This window comes from Artibeus jamaicensis, unplaced genomic scaffold (genome assembly GCF_021234435.1).
Source record: "Artibeus jamaicensis isolate MK-2021 breed Jamaican fruit bat unplaced genomic scaffold, CSHL_Jam_final contig_923, whole genome shotgun sequence".
Lineage (NCBI taxonomy): Eukaryota > Metazoa > Chordata > Mammalia > Chiroptera > Phyllostomidae > Artibeus > Artibeus jamaicensis.
In genome coordinates, this window is record NW_026522014.1 from 6863051 (window position 1) to 6886548 (window position 23498).

Here is a 23498-nt window from a genome sequence, read left to right on the forward strand (position 1 = left end):
GAACAGGCTGACATGGAATTTGACCTCCTGGTAGAGGAAGGAGAGGCAAACAACCGACACGAGAGTTTTCATGAGAGATGAGCACCCTGAATGGTGGTCCTGAGTCTGCTTCTACCCTCAGATGCACAGAATGGACTACCTTCCTCTACATGACAGAGCTTCCTGTACAATTGACAACCAACCTCTCTTCCCCTAACCCTCTCTCTCTGTTGCAATCCAGCCATGGGTTCCACCATCCCGGCCACCTTTCTCAGAAAGCTTTTGGAAATCTTGAGCTTTTTGTTTTAGTCTCATTAAATGTTTGGCTTATTAATTTTAGCTCATATATTAAACCAGGAGATCACATTGAATTCTTTTCAGTTCCTATAGCATCTTTTTCCTCCCAGGGCCCTGTCTTTCCCAGAGGTAAGCTTTATAATTTTCATCTAAACTATTGGCAGAATATCTAGGAAGACACAGGGTTAGTGGACCTTCTACCAGTTATATTGGTATTCCAGGGTCAGCTGGATATGAATTCAGTTTACTGGATTATTAACTAGTCTAACTAAGTATCTGCTCAGTTAATTCATTCTAGAATTTTCCAGGCTGGAGCACCAAGCTCACCAGACTCCACTTTCCAGGATCTCGTGCTGTCATCCTTTTTTCTTTTTCTAAATGTGAACATTTGCCAGACCCTAGTGTTGATATCACTAGTGGTGGTGCTTTAATTGTATTCATGTTTTTCAACATTTACTGAGAACTGACCACAAGCCATGCATTTCAACTAAGTGCAAAACACAAAAACATTTAATGGACCCATGTGGATAGTTACATGAGAATTTTTAGGTTTTAATATATATACATTTATATAGGCTGGGATTGAAATGATCTGGTCCTAGATTTTCCTCATGAACTGGGTATTCACAATCGATTTTCAGATGTAAAGCCCTCCTAGGCCTGCCCAGCTGAGTCTGCTCCAGGTCCATGACCCCAGCAAGGCGGCTGTGCAGGGGCAGAGGGAAATCGGGGGCTCACCTCCAGCTTAGCATCCAGGTCTGCGTCAGAGGCCACCACGTGCTCGTCTTCCTTCTTCCCGGTGGCTTTGATGAAGGCCTGCTTCGTCTCCCAGTACTTCTGCTGCATCTTATTCACAACGGACTTGTCCTGAGCATAGCGATCCTGTAAGTCCCAGGGGTAGCTGCTGAAAACATTTCAAGAGCTATTTTATTCATGACTTTCATAATGACTGCGATATTCCAGTGTAAACAAACTTACCTAAACATTATATTATACATTTACAACATTAATCAACATATAAATACTTTCTTTTGTGGTTATTACACCAAAAAAAAGCTAATGGACTCTGACTCCAAAACCTTAAAAGTTAATAAAGAAATAAAACAACTTTTGCAGGAAATCAAGAAACTTGGCCTTGAAGAGAGTTTAGATATCAACAGGCAGGACACACCCCTTTTAGAAGTGGGGAGAGTGAGGCCCCACCAGGCAGGGTGACTGGCTCAAGTCACCAGTGAGCCAGAGACAAAGCTGGACACCAGAGTCTCCACGGGTCTCTCCGCCCCTGAAGTAATGGCAGAAAAGCTGAGATAAAGGACTGAAAAACAGCATGCTTCAAACGTGTCACAGAGGTATCTAAAAATAGTCAAGCTCATAGAATCAGAGTGTAGACTGCTGGCAACCAGGGTCTGGGTGGGTGAGGGGGAAATGGGAAAATGCTCATCAATGGTCATAAAGTTTCAATCACGCCTGATGAACAAATTCCTGAGATACAGTGCCTAGATTTAACAATACTGCATTGTACACTTAAAAAATTGTTAAGAGGGGAGACTTCTTACCAAGCCAAATAAAATTTAAAAACATTAAAAAAATCTGTTATAGATTTCTGACATTAAAACTTTAATTTCTTAGATATAAATGCTTCAAATACTTTACATTCTTCAGGAAGAACATAGTGAAGATCACATCAAAAAGCATGTAAGAAGAAATCAGAAAAAGGTTGAGAATGAAATGGAATTCTGTAAAGTGACCAGAGTACCTCAAATACTGACGTGCAGGAAGTCTGCCCCTGGTGCTCCATCCTGCCCCTTATTGTTTACAACCCTCCTCCCGCCCAGATCCCTGCTCCAGAGGCCCACACGCCTGTCCTACACACACGTCATGTTCCACCCGAGCTCCTGCCACTCAAAGTGTGCCAGGCTTGGGTCCCAAACCATGAGTTGCTTTATACTGCCATATCAGAATACCTGTGTCTCCAAACCTGATGACTGCCAACCTCCTTTCAGATAACATGGACAGTTTTCAATTCCCATTTTTACTCTTAAAAAGTCATGAGGGATTTCAGATGACTTTCTTAGCAACAGTTATCTTTGGAAGAGAGAAATAGAACTGGAGGGACTTTTATGGTTTCTGCATTACTTAGAAGTTCTAGTAAGAACTTATATAATAAAAATAAGATGAAAATATCCATAATTTTTATGTAAAAGATAATCTTTCTCTAGAGATTGTACCTTAATAGACTGGAAGGATATACTCCAATCCCCAAACTGGGGTAATTTCAGGGGAATTAAGTGGACTTCTTTGTATTGTTATCTTTTTATTTTCTTCCAAAGGTCATGGATTAACAGAAAAAAAAATTGCTTTTTGAAAAAAACAAAAGGGACTTCACAGATCTAGCAAAAACGAATGTTTCAATCCCACCCTTGGTCATTCAACAAATGAGAAAACTTAGGTTTGAAAAGGTTAAGAATCTTGTCTAGAGTTACACAGGACTAAAATCTAGGCCCCCGAACCCCAGTCCAGGGCTCCGGACAAGGGTTCTGCAGCCCTTGTATTTCAGCAGCACATAACCAAGTGGCCAAATAAGTGGGAAAAGGCTGGAGAACAGCCCACTTCTTGGGCTCTCCAATCTGTCACACACAAGTGACTACCTACTTCCCAGAGCCGCTGCTGATATGACAGCCATTAGAGGGTCACAGGATGCAACCAACCCCTTGTCTTAATGAGGCAAGGTGGAATAATTAAAAAAAAACAGTATGACAACCCTTAGTTAGAAAGCTGTCAAACGGCAATGCTCAGGGAAACGAAATCCCTTAGCTATTTATTAATTACCTTTTAAAACTCTCTACTGAGAGAGGGGGGATTAAAAAGTATATTCTTTGTCATAATTAATTGTGCATTTGATAATAAAAATATGCACCCTGTTTTTCATGATACAAATTAAAGGCGGTAAAATGTGACAAAGATCTGCTTTCCTGATGGGATAAAAGTTCAAAAGGGTTCAGAACCACTGCTTGAAACAGATCTGGAATTTATAAGATGTTAACCATGCTGCTTAGATGTGTTATAGGCACATAAACGTCGGTGCTAACATTGCCATGTGATTACCACATGTGCTTTATTCATCATCATTAATTTCAACAGTGATTGGCTCTTTTTTTTTAAGAGCTTATTTATTTTAGAGAGGGGAAGGGAGGGAGAAAGAGAAACATCAATGTGTTGTTGCCTCTCATGCACCCCTTACTGAGGACCTGGCCTGCAACCCAGGCATGTGTCCTAGATTGGGAATTGAACCAGTAACCCTTTGATTCACAGGCAACCACTCAATCCACTGAGCTACACCAGCCAGGGCTCAACAAGTCATTAATAAGTCTGAGTTTGCGTTCACTCATTATTTTATCACTTCCCTACATAAAATTATCTTAATATAATTCTAATATTATAAATTGTAAATAAGATAGTGATAAAAACTGTATCAACTCACTATATTTAAAGAAATGGTGGTAAGAAAAGCCAACATTTGCTTTTGAAGAGAAAAGCCAATAAAAATAAATTTCTTAGAGAATACTCCCTAGATAAAAACTTACACTTTGGGGTACTTCGTTTCCATATTACATTTAATAGGGATATTGAACTTGACTATATGCAACACTGGATAGGGACTAACAGGTTATTCATTGCTAATGTGATTCTTCATTTTTCTATTCAACATTTATTGAACATATACCACATGCTTTCTGCTTTGATTAGCCTCCCCCAATTCAGAAAAGATAGCAAATTTCTTACCATTTGTGTCCTGACATGTTTTCTCCTTCTTTTTCTATTGATGACTTGGGGAGAAGGGGCAGGGAAAAAGCATGAGAGGATAAGCTATATTATAACCTGAAATAAAAACACATACATTTAACAGTCACACACTATGTTACAATGGTGGGCGAATGTGACACATAGAAATCCCAATCTAAGGCATGTCTGATTGTATTCTAGTGGCCCAACACTACTATACAGTAACACTGCACACTGGTGTCAATAATAGTTTAGCTAAGTAACACTGGAAGAATATCCCAAATGAAATGGAAGAAATGAACAAGCAGGTTGAATGAAAAAGGAAGGTAGTAGAAGATTATATAAAATAATACCATAACATACAGAGCAATGCTATATATATTAAAGTATAGAAATATTATGTAGTGAAGGTGTAAAGAATTGCTTAGGAACGATGAACACCAAATTCCAGGTAACAGTTACCACTGCACTGGGGGGTGGGAGTATCATTTGAGAGGTATATGCAGGGACTTCAACTGTACCTGCAGTGTTCTCTCTGTTCAATTAGGCAGTGAGTGCATTGCATCGGTATGCTTTAGAAATTTGACATATTTCATAATCAGTAAATCTAAAAAATGAGCCAGTGCATTGCAAAAACAGAAAAAGAGTTGATTGGCTACAATGAGATACCAAGAATGGGTAAAAAGGAAGAAAATGTGTTTATTTCAGTTTTCGTCAGCCTAACATTTTGTTTTCATCTCATTCGTACATATGGGAGTCACTTGATGTCTCTGCCTCTCACCCCATTTGCCCCATTCACAGAAGCTGCTAGCCAACCAAGAGGGAGGGGCAGAACCACCAAACCCAGCCACACTCCCTGCCACTCTTTACTGGAAAGAGTGGTGAGCTCACTACTTAAAGAGATGGCCTCTGGCCAGACACAGAGTGCTGGCTGCCACAGCAAATGCTCCATGTGAGTGCTTCTGGCTACTCCAACAAAATCAATGCAATCATCTCCTTTTGCCTTAGAAAGGGTCCTAGCAAAGGGTCCTTTCAAAAATGTGTTAAGGGAACTAAATTAAGGTGTTGAAATTCCAAGCTTCTTTCTTAGAGTGTCCAGATGCCGCTGGAATGACAGCATCCTGTAATCGTCATCTCTCCTCCTGGAGAGCATTCAGGTTTTTGGACCATTTGCTTTGGAAATGACATTCATGATGACTAAGCCTTGTCCTCTGCTCAGTAAATCGTGGGAGGCCACCAACCACCCACACAGCTTCACAGCAAGTACACATTTGCTTTACTGAGCTCAAAATTTCTAACAAAATTTTTCATTAAAAGATATTGTTCAAGGAAATGAAATTATTATACTCTTGTCCTGAGTTTGACATCACCGAGAACTATTAGGATAGTTAGTGCTTTCTTTTTTTAAACATATGTTTTATTGATTATGCTATTACAGTTGTCCTACTTTTATTCCCCTTTATTCCCCTCCACACTGTAGCACCCCTCCCACCAGCATTCCCCTCTGCTCTCTTAGGTCATGTCTATGGGTCACACATATAAGTTCTTTGGCTTCTCCATTTCCCACACCATTCTTACCATCCCCCTGCCTATTTTGTACCTACTATTTATGCTTCTTATTCCCTGTACCTTTCCCCCCCACCCCTCCCCCACCCCACTGATAACTTTTCAATGAACTCTATTTCTGTGATTTTGTTCCTGTTCTAGTTGTTTGCTTTTTTTTTAGGTTCAGTTGTTGATAGTTGTGTTTGTTGTCATTTTACTATTCATAGTTTTGATCTTCTTTTTCTTAGATAAGCCCCTTTAATATTTCATATAATAAGCGCTTGATGATGATGAACTCCTTAAATTGGACCTTATCTGGGAAGCCCTTTTCTGCCCTTCCATTTTAAATGATAACTTTGCTGGATAGAATCATCTTGAATATAGGTCTTTGCCTTTTGTGACTTTGAATACTTCTTTCCCGACCCTTCTTGCCTGCAAGGTTTCTTCTGAAAACTCAGCTGTTACTCTTATAGGAACTCCTTTGTAGTTAACTGTCTCCTTTTGCCATACTGCTTTTAAGATTCTCTCCTTATCTTTAATCTTGTGTAATGTAATTATGATGTGCCTTGGTATGTGCCTTCTTAGGTCCACTTCTTTGGGATTCTCTAATCGTCTTGGACTTCCTGGAAGTCTATTTCCTTTGTCAGATTGGGGAAGTTCTCCTTCATTATTTTTTCAAATAAGTTTTCAATTTCTTGTTCTTCCTCTTCTCCTAGCACCCCTATGATTTGAATGTTGGAGTGCTTAAAGTTGTCCTGGAGGTTCCTAAGCCTCTCCTCATGTTTTTGAATTCTTGTTTCTTCATTCTGTTCTGGTTGAATGTTTATTTCTTCCTTCTGCTCCAAACCATTGATTTGAGTCCCGGTTTCTTTCTTGTCACTATTGGTTTCCTGTACGTTTTCCTACATTTCATTTTTCATACTTTCACTTTTTCCTCTACTTTGCGACTAAACTCAACCAATTCTGTGAGCATCCTGATTACCAGTGTTTTGAACTGTGCATTTGATAGGTTGGCTACCTCTTCATTTCTTAGTTCTGTCTTTTGGAGCTTTGACCTGTTCTTTCATTTGGTCCATATATATTTTTTGTCTTGGCACAGCTATTACATTGCACAGAGCCTTAGGTATTCACCAGGACAGGGCAACCCATGTAGCTGCACTGTGGTGCTGCTGGAGGGGGGAGGGGCCCTAGAGGGAACAATACTACTTGCTTGGCTCTCTACTGGCTTTCAGTCACTTCTCCCACTTCCCACAAGCCAATTGGGCCCTTCTGGTGCCGATTCCTGGGGAGGTGGGTTTGTGTACATTCTAGGACCCTGTGGGTCTCTCCAATGGACTCCCCTGTAAGGCTGTGAGTTTGTCTTGCCACTGCATCCCTGGGTTGCACAGTCTGTCTTGCTCCCCAGTTGTTCCTCCCAGTTTATCTGCATGCAAATGTGGGACTGCCCGGTCCCCCAGCCCCCACCTTGCCTAGTATGCCAGCTGCCACCTCACCTGCTTGGTCCTCTACTGCTGCCTTGCTGCACATCCCCTCCAACCAGCTGCCCATCTCCACCCCTCCTACTTGTCTGGATGAATGTTTCTTTAACTTCTCGGTTGTCAGATTTCCATACAGCTTGCTTTTCTGGAAGTTCTGGTTATTTTTTGTTTTTAAATTTGTTGTTGCTCTTGTTTTGGTTGTGGGAGGAGGTGAAATGAATCTACCTATGCTTCCATTTTGGCCAGAAGTCCAGGATTATTCATACTTTCTGATTCATGCTTTTACTGTAGTAAAAAAATTAACATATTTATTCTCTTAACAATTTTTAAGTGAATAGTACAGTACTGTTATATTTAACATTGTTGTACAACAGACCTCCAGAACATATTCATCTTGCATGACTGAAACTTTATACCCACTGAGCAACTTCCCATTTTCTCTTCCCCCAACCCCTAGCAACCACCATTTCACTTTATCTTTCTGAGTTTGGCTATCTTAGATACTTCATGTAAGTGGAATCATGCATCATTTGTCTTATGATTAGTTTATTTCACTTAGAACAATGACCTGAAGGTTTGTACATGCTGTAACATAGGACAGGTTTTCTGTCTTTTTTAAGGCTGAATAATATTCCATTGTACATGTATGTAGCACATTTTTTCAATCCATTCTTCCATTGATGGACACTTAGATTGCTTACACATCTTGGCCTTTGTGAATAATAATGCAATAAACATAAATATAAAAATATCTCTTCAAGATTCTGTTTTTATTTTTTTAGGGTATTATCCCCAGAAGTGAAATTGCTAGCTCTATTTTTTATTTTGTGAGAAACCTTCATATTTTTTTAACAGTGACTGCACCATTTTACATTCCCACCCACAGTGCTTCAAGGGTTCTAATTCCTTCACATCTTTCACCAACACTTGTTATTTTCTGGAATTTTTTTATAGCAGTCATCCTAATGGGCGTGAGGTGATATGTCATCGTGGTTTTGATTTGCATTACCCTGAGCATTAATGAAGGTGAGCATCTTTTCATATGCTTATTTTCCATTTGCATATTTTCTTTGGAAAAATGTCTAATCAAGTCCTTTGCCTATTTTCTAATTGGGTAATTTTCTTGTTATTCCATTGTAGGAGTTCTGAATATTCTGGATATTAACCCTTCATTTGATATATGGTTTGAAAATATTTTCTCCCATTCAGTAAGTTGCCTTTTAACTGTTGACTATTATATTTGCTGCAACCTTTTGATAAATCTCTGATCATTAAAGTATTTAACAATTTATCTGCAGTAAAATAGATACCAAAATCACTGAGCAAACTGTCCCTTCTACCTGGACTTCCAAGCTACTTCCGGGTTATGATGCCACAGGGCAGTGTTCCTCCAGGCACGGTTTCCAGGCCACTTGCACCCGAGTCTTCTGGGATGTCAGCATGCAGATCCCTGGGCCGCACCCCTCACCTACTGAACTGGAATCTGGGAATGTGTCTGGGAGCCTGCATTTCTAATGGCCGTTGCAAGGGACTTTTAAACACATTATAGCCTGAGCGCCACAGCTAAATGGCACCTAGAAAAAATTTTCTGGAAATGAATTTTGTCTTGAAAAAAGTGCTGGATTATATGCAACTTGAGCAAATGGGCCTTTTGGTTCTCAGGTCGGCACTCAATCCACTGAGCCGCACCAGCCAGGGCCCTTTTGCACATCCTAATCCCCTTTCCTTTTTACCCAGCTGGCCAACCCCCTCCCACCTTGCAACTACATGTCTGTTCTCTGTAGCTATGAGTTTGTTTCTGTTTTGTTTATTTTGTGTTTTAGATTCCACGTATAAGTGAAACCAAATGGTGTTTGTCTTTCTCTGACTTATTTCACTTAGCATAATACCCTCTAGGACAATCCACGCTGTCCAAATGGTAAGAGTCCATTCGATTGTACGACCGAGTAATATTCTGTTGTATATACATATCACCTCTTCTTTATCTCACTATCTATAGATGGATGCCTAGTGTACTTCATATTTTGGCTGTTGTAAAGAATGATCCAATGAACATAGAATGTATGTATCTTTTCAAGTTAGTGTTTTTTAAATAAATACCCATAAGTGGGATTGCTGGGCCATATGGTAGTTGCATTTTTAATTTTTTTAGGAACCTCCATACTTTTTTCCACAGTGGCTGCACCAGTGTACAATCCTCCCAACAGTGCACAAGCCTTCTCCTTTCTCCACGTGCTCGCCAACGCTGGTTTGTTCATTTGTGGATGATCATTTTATCCACCTGTGTGGGCAGGCTACAACTGCTCAACTTGTTTTAATTTCCGATAGCCAGTGAAAAAACCATTTTGAACACACCAGATGGCCGATACATAAGCAAAGATTTTCCTAAATACCCCCAAAAGAATCTTTTCCGATTCTGCTAGGTTCGAAGAATGCTAAAGCAAATCTTTTTTAAAAAGTTTGATGCATTTCTACAGAGAAAGAAAAGAAGTCAGTCTGTCCTTGGCTGCCTCAAAGGCTGAGGTCGACTTTTCCTCCTTGGAGATAGAATGTGGAGAAGTATTTTCAGTCCATATTGGCTGCCTTCAGCAGCACTCAACTTATTTTCAATTATGTCCTTTTCTATGAGCTTATGGAGTTAGCGTAACACACTTCTGATTGCATTTGGGTTATGCAAAGAATCTGAAATTCTTGAGCCAACCCTTCTTCAGAGTTAGGTAAGATCAGTAGCTGTATTTCACTGTCACTACTCAACCCACAGCAATACTTCAGTAAGTTTCCTCCTAACCACACTTTCTGTATCCTGTTTCTTGGGTTTTATGTTTAAATTAGTTCTATTTCTAACCTTAACAGTAGATTTTTCTCTCCCACCAGTGAGCAGTTTTTTTCTGTTAGTTGGAGGACTGGCTGAAATGAAGTCCACAATCCCTTTTTCTTGTCTCTGCACTGAACATAAGTGCATTCTCTTGAACTGCTGATCTGAGGCACTGACAAACTTGTCATTTTCCTCTCTAAGTTATTCAAAATGTCTATTTTTCTAACTAAAACTTGTCACTGGCTTGGAGCTCTTCAGTTCTGTCGTCCACACACATCTAGCTTTCTTTGGCAGGTGGGCTATTTTTTTTCCGTAAGAAACACGTTTGTCCTGGTGAGTGTAGCTCAGTTGGTTGGGTACTGTCCTGCAAAGCAAACGGTTGCCAGTTGGATTCCTGGCGAGGGCACATGCCTGGGTTGTATGTTTGGTCCCCGGCCAGGGCACCTATGAAAGGCAACTGATCAATGTTCCCCTCTCACACTGATGTTTCTCTTCCTCTCTTTCTCCCTCCCTTCCCTGCCCCCTAAAAACAAGTACATAAACTCTTAAAAAAAACCTTTTCAAGAGAAGAGAGGCTTACAGTATTACAGGTGTGAAGTGGCACATTTCAATCACCTCCTAGTAAAATTGCTCGTTCCCAAACACCAGCTTCAGGGCACCACAGGTCACTAAACAAGGTGCAAATCTGTTCACGTTCCGACACTGTTCAACCTGGGATATGATCTTCAGTTGATGCCTTGTCAACTGTTTCACAGTCATTTTTTTTCATGGAATATAAAATGGTAAAGGATCTCATGAGCAATGGTGTCATATTTGATAAAATACAGAATAACTATTTAACATTAATTCTTAGGAAAATTATACATCACTCCATGCCACAGACTTTTGGGGCTGTTTGTGTATAAATTAAAAGGACAACCTGAAGTCAGGGAATGCCAAGTGTTACCCGTGACCTGTCATCTATAATGTGCAAGGAACACTGTGACAGAAGAAGGCGCCCAGGGAACAGAGAGGAGAGGTCACAGAGCTGGCTTGCCCCAGGGCCTTGGGGCTGCGTGTCTAAGAATCAGCAGAGTCTGGCCCCGTGATGGTTAAGAGTGCATGTGTGTGCATATGTGTGTGTTGGTAGGGGAACAGTGGTGGGAGTGTTATTCTAGGCAGAGGAAAAGCAGTGAACAAATTCTCCTGTGGTTGAATGGCATGGTGTGCACGTACAACCAACCATAAGCAGATGTGCATTCTCAAAACTTAATAAAAAATGATATGAGTGGGGAGACACAGGGGCCAATCACTGAGGTCACCTTTTGTCACTTGCAGCATTTCAGTATATTCTGTGACCACCAGAGGGTAGACACTCAGTGTTGTTTACTGCACATTCAGTGAATGTCTACAGAGTTCATCTTTGACTATCCATGAGCCTGTGGGACATCTCTTAGATTGAGCTTCCAATTGCATAATACTTATTTATATAATTTTCTGCTGGTTCCATGTTTCTGCTATTACAGAGATTCTTTTCAGTTAGAAACATCACCAGTTTTTAATATTTTGCTTTGTCACTGGGTTTATTTCTCTGGAGCAGTTTTAGACCTATGTGAGTCATATAATTTAGAGCCCAGAGGAAACTGAGACAATCAAATGCAGCCCCCTCCTTTTACAGTGGGGGCCTGTGATCGACAGAGGCCCCTGATGGGCCCAAAGAATGAAATGGGTCAGCTCCAGGGACAGAGCTGCAGCTCGGCTCCCGACGGCTGCCTCACTCACAGGGGGGAAGACACATTTGTTGGTGGTTCTAGGCACCGAGGTTTTTTTTTTTAATTTTTATTTTATTGACTATGCCATTACAGTTGTTCTATTTCCCCCTTCATTCCCCTCCACCCTGCACCCCCCAACCCCACCATTCCCCCCCTTTAGTTTATGACCATGTGTCTCAAGTTCTTCAGATTCTATATTTCCCATACTATTCTTGCCCCCCCATCTATTTTCAACCTACTGTCTATGCTACTTATTTTCTGTACCTTCTCCCCCCTCTCCTCCTCCCACTCCCGTTGCTAACCCTCCATGTGATCTTCATTTCTTTGTTTCTGCTCCTGATGTAGCTGTCCTTTTAGTTTGCTTTTGTTTTAGATGTGGTTGTTAATAACTGTGAGTTTGCTGTCCTTTCACTGTTCATCTTTTTTATCTTCTTTTTCTTAGATAAGTCCCTTTAACATTTCATATAATAACGGCTTGGTGATGATGAACTCCTTGAATTTGATCTTATCTGAGAAGCACTTTATCTGTCCTTCCATTCTAAATGAAAGTTTTGCTGGATAGAGTAATCTTGGTTGTAGGTCTTTGGATTTCATGACTTGGAATACCTCTTTCCAGCCCCTTCTTGCCTGTAAGGTCTCTTTTGAGAAATTAGCTGACAGTCTGATGGGAACTCCTTTGTAGGTGACTGTCCCCTTAGCTCTTGCTGCTTCTAGGATTCTCTCCTTCATTTTAATCTTGGCTAAAGTAATGATGTGCCTTGGTGTGTTCCTTCTTGGGTCCAACTTCGCTGGGACTCTCTGAGCTTCCTGGATTTCTTGGAAGTCTATTGCCTTTGCCGGAATGGGGAAATTCTCCTTTACTATTTGTTCAAATAAGGTTTCCACTGGTGGCTGTTCCTTTCCCCCTTCTGGTACACCTATAATTCAGATGTTGGAACGTTTAAAGATTTCCTGGAGGTTCCTAAGCCTCTCCTCATTTTTTTGAATTCTTGTTTCTTCATATTTTCCTGTTTGGTCATTTTTTCCTTCCTCTGGTTCACTCCCTTGATTTGAGTCCCAGTTTCCTTTTCATCAGTATTGGTTTCCTGTGCAATTCCCTTCATTTCAATTAGTTTAGCCTTCATATGTTCCTCTAATTTGTGACTAAAATCAACCAGTTCTGTGAGCATCCTGATCACCAGTGTTTTGAACTGTGCATCTGAAAGTTTTGCTATTTCTTCATCACTTAGAGTTATGGGCTCTGGGGCTTTGAGATCTTCTTGAGCCATTTTTGGTCTGTTCCCACCCATTAAGTATGCGGAGGGGAGCATTAGGGGTGGGGCGGGGCCACCAGGGCAGGGTTGCTGGGTTGTGACACAGTATATGGGGGCGGGGTCAGAGCAGGGAAATGGTGGCCCTCTCTGCTGCCTCCTGCCGCTGGGGCCCGCTCAGTCCAGTCTCAATGCCCACTCCCTCGCTGGTCTATCTGTGCAGGAATGCGCCACCACAGTCAACCCGCGGCCCTGTACCCTCACCGGATCTGCCGGTGGCTCACTGGGTCGCTCACTGGGTCATGCTCACTGGGTCACTCACTGGGTCCACCCTTTGCAACCCCACACCTGGGATCTGCACACCTGAGTCCATCTGACCAAGTTTTCCTGTGCAACCCTGCTCTGCCAGCTGCTGGCTTCGCCCCTCTTACCATCGGTCAGGCTGAAGCATTTGTTGTTATCAGACTTCCGAAAAGTTCAATTTTCTGTGTTCTGGCTATGTTTTTTGTTGCTAATATTTTGTTGTCTCTAAACTTGGTTGTGTGAGAAAGCATTGGTTGTGTGAGAAAGCACAGCATCTCCACCTATGCCTACATCTTGGCGGAAGTCCTTAGGCACCGAGTTTTAACATAATGTTTGTACATTTGTTTTGCTCCAAGTAGTTTTCATCTTTTTTCCAGAGGTTTATTTAGTCACTTTATCTTCTGTCAACAATGATTTTTATAATTTTCCATAAGTATGTTTGAAGTATAAATATTAAAACAGTTTCAGCAGAAACAGAAAAGGATAAAACAATCCCCCAGACATAATTAACTATATTTTATTATTTTAAAAATATTGATTCCTCAGATCATGTTCCCATAACTGAGAGAGCGAGAGATGCCTATGGAGGGTGGGAAGTTAAATCATCTTCCATCCTGTCAAAAGCTAAGCATTAAAGTAATGTAACTTTAATTCGCTTGTACTTTTTCCCCTTCTCTCAGATATCACACAGCTTTCCCTTTCAGACTCTAAGGCTCTGATTACTTCAGCATTCCATGTAACTTTAAATGGATTCTGTTTCTAGTTGAGTTTTGTGTCTTATACAAATGATTTTTGGCATTTCATAAACTTGCAAGTAAAAGTGAAACATGATCATGCTCTAATTCTGTGAGTCATGCTTTAGTTCTGTGAGTCAGCAAGTCTTACAAGAAGAAAACAGAAATCTAACCTTATTATTCAAGGCAGCTAAAAGATAGTTTGTATTTAAACCTTATACATATAATAATTTTTAAAATTTGAATTTTAAATGATCATTTCATTCACATTCTGAAATAGCTGAGGTATTATACAGATATTAATTATGCTGAATGATGCCCTAAACCTATTACAATCACATTCCTAAAGTAAATATTTTTTAAAAGACTTTAGTTATTTATTTTTAGAGAGAGGGGAAGGGAGGAGAAAGAGAAGGAGAGAAAAATCAATGTGTGGTTGCATCTCATGCAGCCCCTACTGGGGACCCGGCCCACAACCCAGGCATGTGCCCTGAGTGGGAATCAAACTGGCGACCCTTTGGTTCTCAGCCCACGCTCCATCCATTGAGCTACACCAGCCAGGGCCTAAAGTAAATATTTTTAATGCCATCGACATGCCTTGTCTCTCAATATGCTGCTCAATATAAAATAAAAGCCGGTGAGCCCATGCCCATGCCATGAGCTGCTGCCTCCTCCGAGTCACTGCACCTGTCTGGCCTTCCTTTGCTGCTCTGTTAAATAGTAGAGTAGGCTAGGTGACACCTAAAATACCCTCAGTCACAAAAAACTACAAAGCTAGTTGTAATTACCTTTAGAGACATTTACATATACAAGAAAGTTTAGAGATGATGAACACATCTTTTTAAAGATGAAGAAACTGGGGTTACAAAAATGGAGAAAATGTGTCCAAGATCAGGTTAAAGATCAGGTTCATAAGGAAGAACACTGAGATAGAAACACTCATCACACCCGGTACTCTCCTCAGTCTCTTCCTCTATTCTAAGAGATGTTTCTCAAACACCTCAAAAACAGCATCTCAGATTCTAAGAAACTAAAAAGGAATAGCCAAGATATTCTCCCAAAGTTCTTACTCTTTGACATTAATATGAGTTAAAAATATGTCCCCATAAGCCCTGGCTGGTGTAGCTCAGTGGATTGAGTGTGGGCCTGAGAACCAAAGGATTGCAGTTCAATTCCTAGTCAGGGCACATGCCTGGGTTGCAGACCAGTTCCCAGTGGGGGACGCATGAGAGGCAACCATACACTGATGTTTCTCTCCCTTTCTCCTTCCCTTCCCCTCTAAAGGTAAGTAAATAAAAATCTAAAAATAAAAAAAGATCTCCCCACAAAATAAAATAAACTGCACAAAACTAGGATGGCTCCCAAGGGGCACAGCCCATGTCTTGCTTGTCCTTCTTTCTTTTAACTAAAGCCCTGCTTGCAAAGAATAGTCAACAGTGATCTGCTACAAACAAAACAAAACAAAAAACCCATGTGAAAACAACAAACCTCAAAGACATCTATGAGAGGAAACGATACAAAATGGATTAGAAGACTGGAAATAAAAAAGAATAGGTTATTTTTGCTGAAGGAAAAACTTGCTGTATAAAGTATATTTACCTTTACTTATATTTAGGTTGGTTTATGTAACTTTCAAATGTCCACCAGAATTTAGCATATGGATTTTAATCTCTAGTACTTATGGTGGCTTTTTCTCTAAAAGCTTAACCTCAGAGGTGACAAGAAGGAACACCCTATTTAGACAAAGTTCTCAACAGTTTCTGCAAAGATATATTATACCTTTCAACTGCCAGCAGAGAATATTATCAAATGATAGGAATAAATCAAATTCTATTTCAAAACTGCATTTCATAATTGGCATCCAATTATAAAATCTGGAAGGCTATATAAACATTCTTTTAAAGAATGACACCAACTTAAAATTTTTTTATGAAACCAGTCATCTCAGGTTGTGTTGTACAATACAGCAGCCAGCAGCCACCTGTGGCTACTGAGCAGCTGACACGCAGCTAGTCTGAATTCAGACACGGTTTATACATACAACATGCGCTGGGTTTTGAAGACTTAATACTGCCCACCAAATATAGCTCATTAATCTACATTTTATGTTTAGAAAAATTGTATGTATTTTCTGTTGATATATTTATATATTTAAATCTTATATAACTATATTACTATATATATTATGTACATATATATATTTATAGTCTATTTTATATTTACTTATTTATATATGTATTTTATAGTTTATGTTGAAATATTTTTAATATATTGGGTTAAATAAAATATATTACCTAGTTCTACCTGTTTCTTTTTAGTGTTTTAAAAGTGCATACCAGAACACTTTAAATCACATCTGCGACTGCCGTTATGTTCTCATTGGGCAGCTTTGGTCCTACAGCATTAAGCAAATCAACAAAGACCTTGAAATTAATTCCATAACTGAGGTCACTAATATTCCGTACAGCTGCAAATACCTTTAAACAGTACTTTCCTTCCAGAAACTCTGATAATTATTGTCAGAAATGTTGTTGCAAAAATAAAACCTCAAATATATATGTATATACACAAAGGTTATATATATATATATATATATCCTTTACAAATGACCTATAAAATGCTTGTACTCTACATTTTCATAGTAAGTTGTTTTAAGTGGTCCAACTTCATATGTATAATGTGCTATTTGTTTAAAATCAGATTCATGTGAAGGAGAAATAGATGAATCATCTACTATAAGAGCATCAAATGGGAAAAGATGAGGATAATCTTTCTCCCTCCCTCCCTCCACTTCTCCCTGTCTCTTTCTCTCTATATAAGAATACATCTACATTTCTCTCTATAAAATATATACCTACATATTTTCTACATAAAAATATGTATCTGTATGCCATTTTGTGTGAATAGAAAGGAAAAAAAGCTGGGGTGGCAATATTTATATCTGACAAAATAAACTTTGTTTTTTAAGGGCTTATTTATTTACTTTTAGAGAGATGGGAAGAGAGTGAGAAAGAGAGGGAGAGAAACAACAGTGGAGGGTTGCCCCTCACACCTCCCCCACCAGAGACCTGGCCCACAATCCAAGCATGGACCTTAGACTGGGAATCGAATCTGTAACCCTTTGGTTTGCAGGCTGGACCCCTGCGCCTTTAAAACAAAGGCAAGAAAAGACAAACAAGGAGACTACAAATGAAAAGGAATGATCCAACAAGAATACCGTAACATATGCACTGAACATAGGAGCACCTAAATATATAAAGCAAATCTTGATGGAATAAGGAAGAGACTGATGGTAATACAGTCACACTAGGGGATTTCAACACCCCATTGACATCAATGGATAGATGTTCCAGACAGAAAGTCAACAGGGAAACAGCGGCCTTAAATGACACACTAGAACAGATGGATTTACATGATATCTTCAGAGCATTTCAGCCCAAAGCAGCAGGATATACATTCTTTTCAAGTGTATGTGGAATGTTTTCTGGGAGAGACCACATGTTAGGAGACAAAATAAGTCTCAATAAGTTTAAGAAGACTGAAATCATATCAAGCACTTTCTTTAAGCATAATGGTATGAAATTACAAATTAATAACAAGGAAAAACTGAAAAACACAAAGACATGGAAGCTAAATAACACATTAGTAAATAGTGAATGGGTTGACAATGAGATGAAGGAAGAAACCAAGATACATTAAAAAAATGAAAATGAGAACTCAAAACCCCAAAATTCGTGAGATACAGCAAAAGTAGTCCTAAGAGGGAAATTCATAGCATTACAAGCCTATCTCAAGAAACAAAAAAAATTTCATATGAACAATCTAATTTTACACTTAAAGGAAATGGAAAAAAAAAACAACAAAGCTCAAAGTGGGAAGAATGATGTAATAAAGACCAAAGCAGAATAAACAAAACGGAGTCTAAAACAAATACAAAAGATCCATAAAACCAAGAACTGATTCTTGGAAAAGATAAACAAGATTGATAAACCCTTAACTAGACTCATCAAGGAAAGAAGAGAGAGGACCCAAATAAATAAAATCTGAAATGAAAGAGAAGTAACAATTGACATCAAAGAAATACAAAGCATTGTAAGAAAATGTTATAAATCACTATATGCCAATAAATTGAACAATCTGGGTGAAATGGATAAATTCTGAGAAATATAAAATCTTCCAAAAGTGAGTCAGGAAAAATCACATAATCTGAATAGACAGAATACTACTAGTGAAATTGAAGCACTAATCAAAAAACTCTCAACAAACAAAAGTACTGGACTGGATGGAGTCCCAGGTGAATTTTACTAAAATATGAAAGAACTAACACCTATCTTTCTCAAATGATTATAACAAATTCAAGAGGAGGAAAAACTCCCAAGCTCATTTTATGAGGCCAGCATTACCCTAATTCCAAAATCAGATAAAGGCACTACAAAAAAAGAAAATTGTAGGCCAATATTCCTGAGGAACATAGCTGCTAAAATCTTCACAAAATATTAGCAAGCCAAATACAGCAATACATCAAAAATATTATACACCACGATCAAGCAGGATTTATTCCAGGGATAGAAGGTTGGTACAATATGCACAACCCAATAAATGCTATACACCACATAGACAAATGAAGGATAAAAACCATATGACCATGTCAATAGATGCAGAAAAAACATTTGATAAATTCCAGCACCAATTTATGACAAAAACTCTCACCAAAGTAGAAATAGAGGGAACATACCTGAATGCAATAAAGGCCATACATGACAAATGTACAGTCAACATTATATTCAGTGGGCAAAAACTACAAGAGTTTCCCTTAAGATTGGGAATAAGACAAGGATATCTGCTTTCACCACTCTTATCAACATGGTACTGGAAGTCTAAGAGATAGCAATTAGATAAGAAGAAGAAATAAAAGGCATCCAAATTGGAAAGAAGGAAGTAAAACCGTCATTACTTGCAGATGACATGATACTGTATATAGACAACTCTAAAGATTCTTTAAAAAAAACTATTAGGGCAGATAAATGAATTCAGTGAAGCAGTAGGACACAAAACAAGTATCTAAAAACAAGTTGCATTTTGATACTCCAATAATGGACTATCTCAAAGGGAAACTAAGAAAATAATCCTGACCCACATATCTGATCAAAATGGAGGCATAGGTAGACATGGTCACCTCGCTGCTCAACTACAGAGAGAATTACAGCTAAATCTCAAAAGAAGTAATGCCCAGAACTGTGAGAAAATTTAACTGTATGGAAGTCCAACAACTGAGGACTTAAAGAAACCACATTCATCCAGACTGGTAGGAGGGGTGAAGACATGAAAAAGGGCAGAAAGGTGAGGAGATGCATTGTGGTGCAGATAGGCAGTAGGGTGGGGGGAAGGGTGGTCCCACATTCATGTGTTATAGATAAAAATCTGGAGGAGTACCTTGAGAGCAAGCAATCCCAGCCCCAGGCCAGATCACACAGCCCAAGATTCCAGCACCCAGAAGATAAATCCCCATAACTTCTGGTTATACAAACCAGTTGAGGCAGCAGAAGAAACAGCCACATTTTCAGAAAACTCTGCTTAAAGGGTCCACACAGTTTTAGAACATATGCAAACCCACCCACTCTGGAATTCATCCCCAGGGCAATAGCTAGAAGGTTACCAGTAACATATGGGGATTGGGTGAAGTGTATGGGCAAACTTCCAGAAGCCAGGTGGCAGCACTGTCCCCTCTCTAAGCCTTCTCTTCAAACAGAGCACCGAAAGCAGTAAAGCAGGTTGCCCTGCCCTGGCATTTAGGTTCTGCCCCACACAATTTACAGGTACCTTTTCTACATTAGGCCACACTACTAAGACAGGGAGTCAAAGCAGCTCTACCTAATACACAGAAACAAACACAGGGAGGCTGCCAAATTGAGGAGATAAAGAAATATTGCCCAAATGAAAGAGCAGAATAAAACCTCAGAAAAAAGATCTAAATGAAATGGAGATAACCAACCTGTCAGATGCAGAGTTCAAAACACTGGTAATCAGAATGCTCAAAGAACTCATTGGGTACAGCAACAACATAAAGGAAGAAATGAAGGTTACACTGAGTGAAATAAAAGAAAATCCACAGGGGACCAACAGTGAAGGGGAGGAGGCTGGAATTCAAATCTATGATTTGGAACATAAGGAGGAAACAACTATTCAACTAGAACAGCAAGAAGAAACAAGAATTCAAAAAAAAAAGTGAGGAGAGAATAAGCCTCTGGGACATCTCCAAATGTACCAACATCTGAATCATTAGGATGCTAGAAGGAAAAAAGGAAGAACAAGCGTTTGAATACTTACTTGAAAAAATAGTGAAAGGAAACTTCCCTAACTTGATGAAGGCAATAGACAGAGTCCCAAACAAGTTGGTCCCGAAAAGGACCACACCAAGACACATCATAATCAAAATAAGGAAGGTAAAGATAAAGAGAGAAAACAGCAAGAGAGCTATCTTCTTTGCAGAAGAGAGCTATCTGCAAAGGAGTTCCCATAAGACTATCAGCTGATTTCTCAAAAAAGACTTTGCAGGCAAGAAGGGACTAGCAAGAAGTATTCAAAGTGATGAAAAGTGAGGACCTACAACCTAGATTACCCCATCCAGCAAAGCTATCATTTAGAATGGAAAGGCAGATAAAGTACTTCCCAAACTATGAACATATCTCCTGATATATCTCCTGAGGCAGAGAAACAAGAAAAAACTAAATCAGACTACATCAAATTAAAAAGTTTTTGCACAGCAAAGGAAACCATCAACAAAATGAAAAGACAACACACTTGATGGGAAAACATTTATCAATGATATATCTGATAAGGAGTTAACATTCAAAATTTAAAGAACTTATAAAACTCAACACCAAAAAACAATCCAATCCAAGTAAGAAACGGACAAAAAACTTGAACAAACAGTTCTCCAAGGAAGACGTACGAAGGGCCCAGAGACATATGAAAAGATGCTCAATACCACTAGCCATCAGAGAGATGCAAATTAAAACCACAATGAGATACCACTTCACACCAGTGAGAATGGCCATCATAAACAAATCAACAAACAAGTGTTGGAGAGGATGTGGAGAAAAGGGAACCTTCGTGCCTTGTGCACTATTGGTGGGAATGCAGACTGGTGTAGTCACTGTGGAAACCAGTATGGAAATACCTCAAAAAGTCAAAAATGGAACTGCCTTATGACCCAGCGATTCCACTTCTGGGTATACAAGTGAAGAAACCCAAAACACTGATTCAAAATAATATATGCATCCCTATGTTCATTGCAGTGTTATTTACAATAGCCAAGATTTGGGAGCAGCCCAAGTGTCCATCAGTAGATGAGAAGATAAAAAAAAAGCTGTGGTACATTTACATACTAGAATACTACCTGTTCACAAAAAAGAAGAAAATTTTACTTTTTGTGACAGCCTGCATGGACCTGAAGAGTATAATGCTAAGTGAAATAAGCCAGTTAGAAAAAGGCAATTGCCATATGATCTCACTTATATGTGGAATCTAATGAACAAAACAAAATAACAAAACAAATTCATAGATGCAGAGAACAGACTGAAAGCTGTCAGAGGGGAGGGGGTTGTGGGGTTGTATGAAAAAGGTGAGGGATTAAGCAAAAAACGAAAAAAAGAGAAAAATTTAAAATTAAACAAAAAACTCATAGACACAGACAACAGTATGATGATTACCAGAGGGAAGGGAAGGGTAGTGGGGAGGTAGAGGAGGGTAAAGAGGAGATAGATGGTGATGGAAGGAGACTTGACTTGGGGTGGTGAACACACAATACGATATGCAGATGATGTATTTCAGAACTGTACACCCGAAACCAACATCATCGTATTAACCAATGTCACTCCAATAATTTCAATAGAAATATATATACCTACAAGTACAAAATATATAAATTATATTATAGAATTTATATGGAAATGTACAGAAATAAATGTATGGTTAACAATATTACAGGTGTGATGAAAGAAAAGTACATGAATACAGTGACCACAACTCTGTGAGATTCCATATTAGCATAATGTCAACAATCAGACCAATTAGGGAGACACTAATGTTTACAAGGGTCTTCTTCTTTAAGATTAAATTCATAATACAGCATCTTAATGAGATGATCAAATGATTTCTTTATGCCTCCACAGGATCATTCAGAGCTTGGAGAGAATTTATAGATCATTTAGTCTAATCTCCCTTCAAAGAGTTGGGACCTGAGGCCTGGGATTGAGGAAAATTTCCCTCGGCACATAGCCTTTTTCATTGGTATTAAATTCTTGAAGCACACAGGCACCAATGTGAGGTTTATCCAATGTCTATGTTGTACAAAGCTCCTTGCTCTGGAAATGGCGTGGACTCAAGGACTTCCTTGGTAAAGTTGGAGTCCCTAAATCATGTTTGAGTTTGGGCTGGCTTAAGAGCAAGGGGATGAGGGCAGCCAAGGCAGGGGAGGGAGAAGCAAAAAGAGGATGTTAGAATAAAAGTCAGCAGCAGGGGGAAGCAGGCAACAAGAGAAAGCACTGTATTTTCCTGCACCCCACTGACAAGGCCAACTTGTCTATCGCTACTGGGTCATCAGTTGGTGTTATGTGAGAACTCATAAAAGATCCCTTTTCCAGGTTCTCTCCACTTTCTTAGGAAAGAACCTTACGGGATTAAATAGCAGCCTGCTGCAGTGAACAGGGGATCAGGAAAGACAGGGCCGTGGGGCTTACACCTGGCAGGGCACACAGAATAAGTAGGAAGTAACTCAAAGGCACAGAGCTCGGGTCAGGAGTGCAGCGAGAAGCAGGAAGCAGAAAGGGGGAGTGGTTTGGCACCATGGCAAAGTTTACCCACTTCACAGAGATGCCCAGGGCAACACACAGGAATGAACGTGTGGAAGAAAACTCCGCAGGGTGATGATGACCAGTCTCCCTCCCCGTGATCTTCAGGGAATGATGGCCATTGGCATTGCGCCAGGCACCTTCCTTCACGGCTTCCACTCCTCGTGCACCATTGCTCACTCCTTTGGAACTTTCCAGCTCCATAACTATAACTGCTGCTGTTCACTTCTTTCTTTCTCTCCACAAGGGATAGACCTCCTCACCCTGCCCCTTTCCACCTTTAGTCCATCTATCATCCCTTCTCTTTCAAGTTAACCAACCTCCCTTTCTGCCCTGAACCCACATTCTTCTACTACTTCCTTCCTCCAGTTACCATCTATATCCTCCACTATGCAGAGTTCTGAGCCCACAGGGTCCGGTTCCCTTCCCCACCGTACCAGAGAGAGTTTCTCAGTCTGCGCCCAGCTCGAGTGCTCAGCTCACCTGAGGTCACCTGACCTCTAACTGAGCTTCCCTTCCTTGATTTCTCGGGAAACACTGTCTACACGTTTGCTGGCTTTTCTATTTTCTTTGTCAGCTCCTCTTCCTCTGTACCCACATCTCAAATATCAGTGATCTATAACGTTCCAAACTTGATTGTCTTCTATTACACTTCACTTACTCTCTCTAGGTGATTTAATCCATTTCCGTGGCTTCAACCAACAGCTGTCT

The 23498-nt window shown here is 39.8% G+C and overlaps 1 protein-coding gene across 6 annotated transcripts in view; it reads right to left on the bottom strand.

Annotated features, from left to right (window-relative positions):
- ICA1 (islet cell autoantigen 1) overlaps positions 1-23498 on the bottom strand; it is a 137569-nt gene that overhangs the window by 107036 nt on the left and 7035 nt on the right. For 2 of the 6 annotated variants that reach the window (XM_037158876.2, XM_037158870.2), the window contains exons 2-3: positions 4060-4155; positions 1015-1180 (exon numbers count right to left, since the gene is read on the bottom strand). In XM_037158876.2, coding sequence (XP_037014771.1) covers positions 1015-1180; positions 4060-4076 — 183 coding nt within the window. In that variant the 5' untranslated portion in view covers positions 4077-4155. Of the gene's footprint in view, positions 1-1014; positions 1181-4059; positions 4156-10477; positions 10596-23498 lie in introns of those variants that run through there. The other 4 variants (XM_053655105.1, XM_037158874.2, XM_037158872.2 and 1 more) reach the window with 4 other exon arrangements.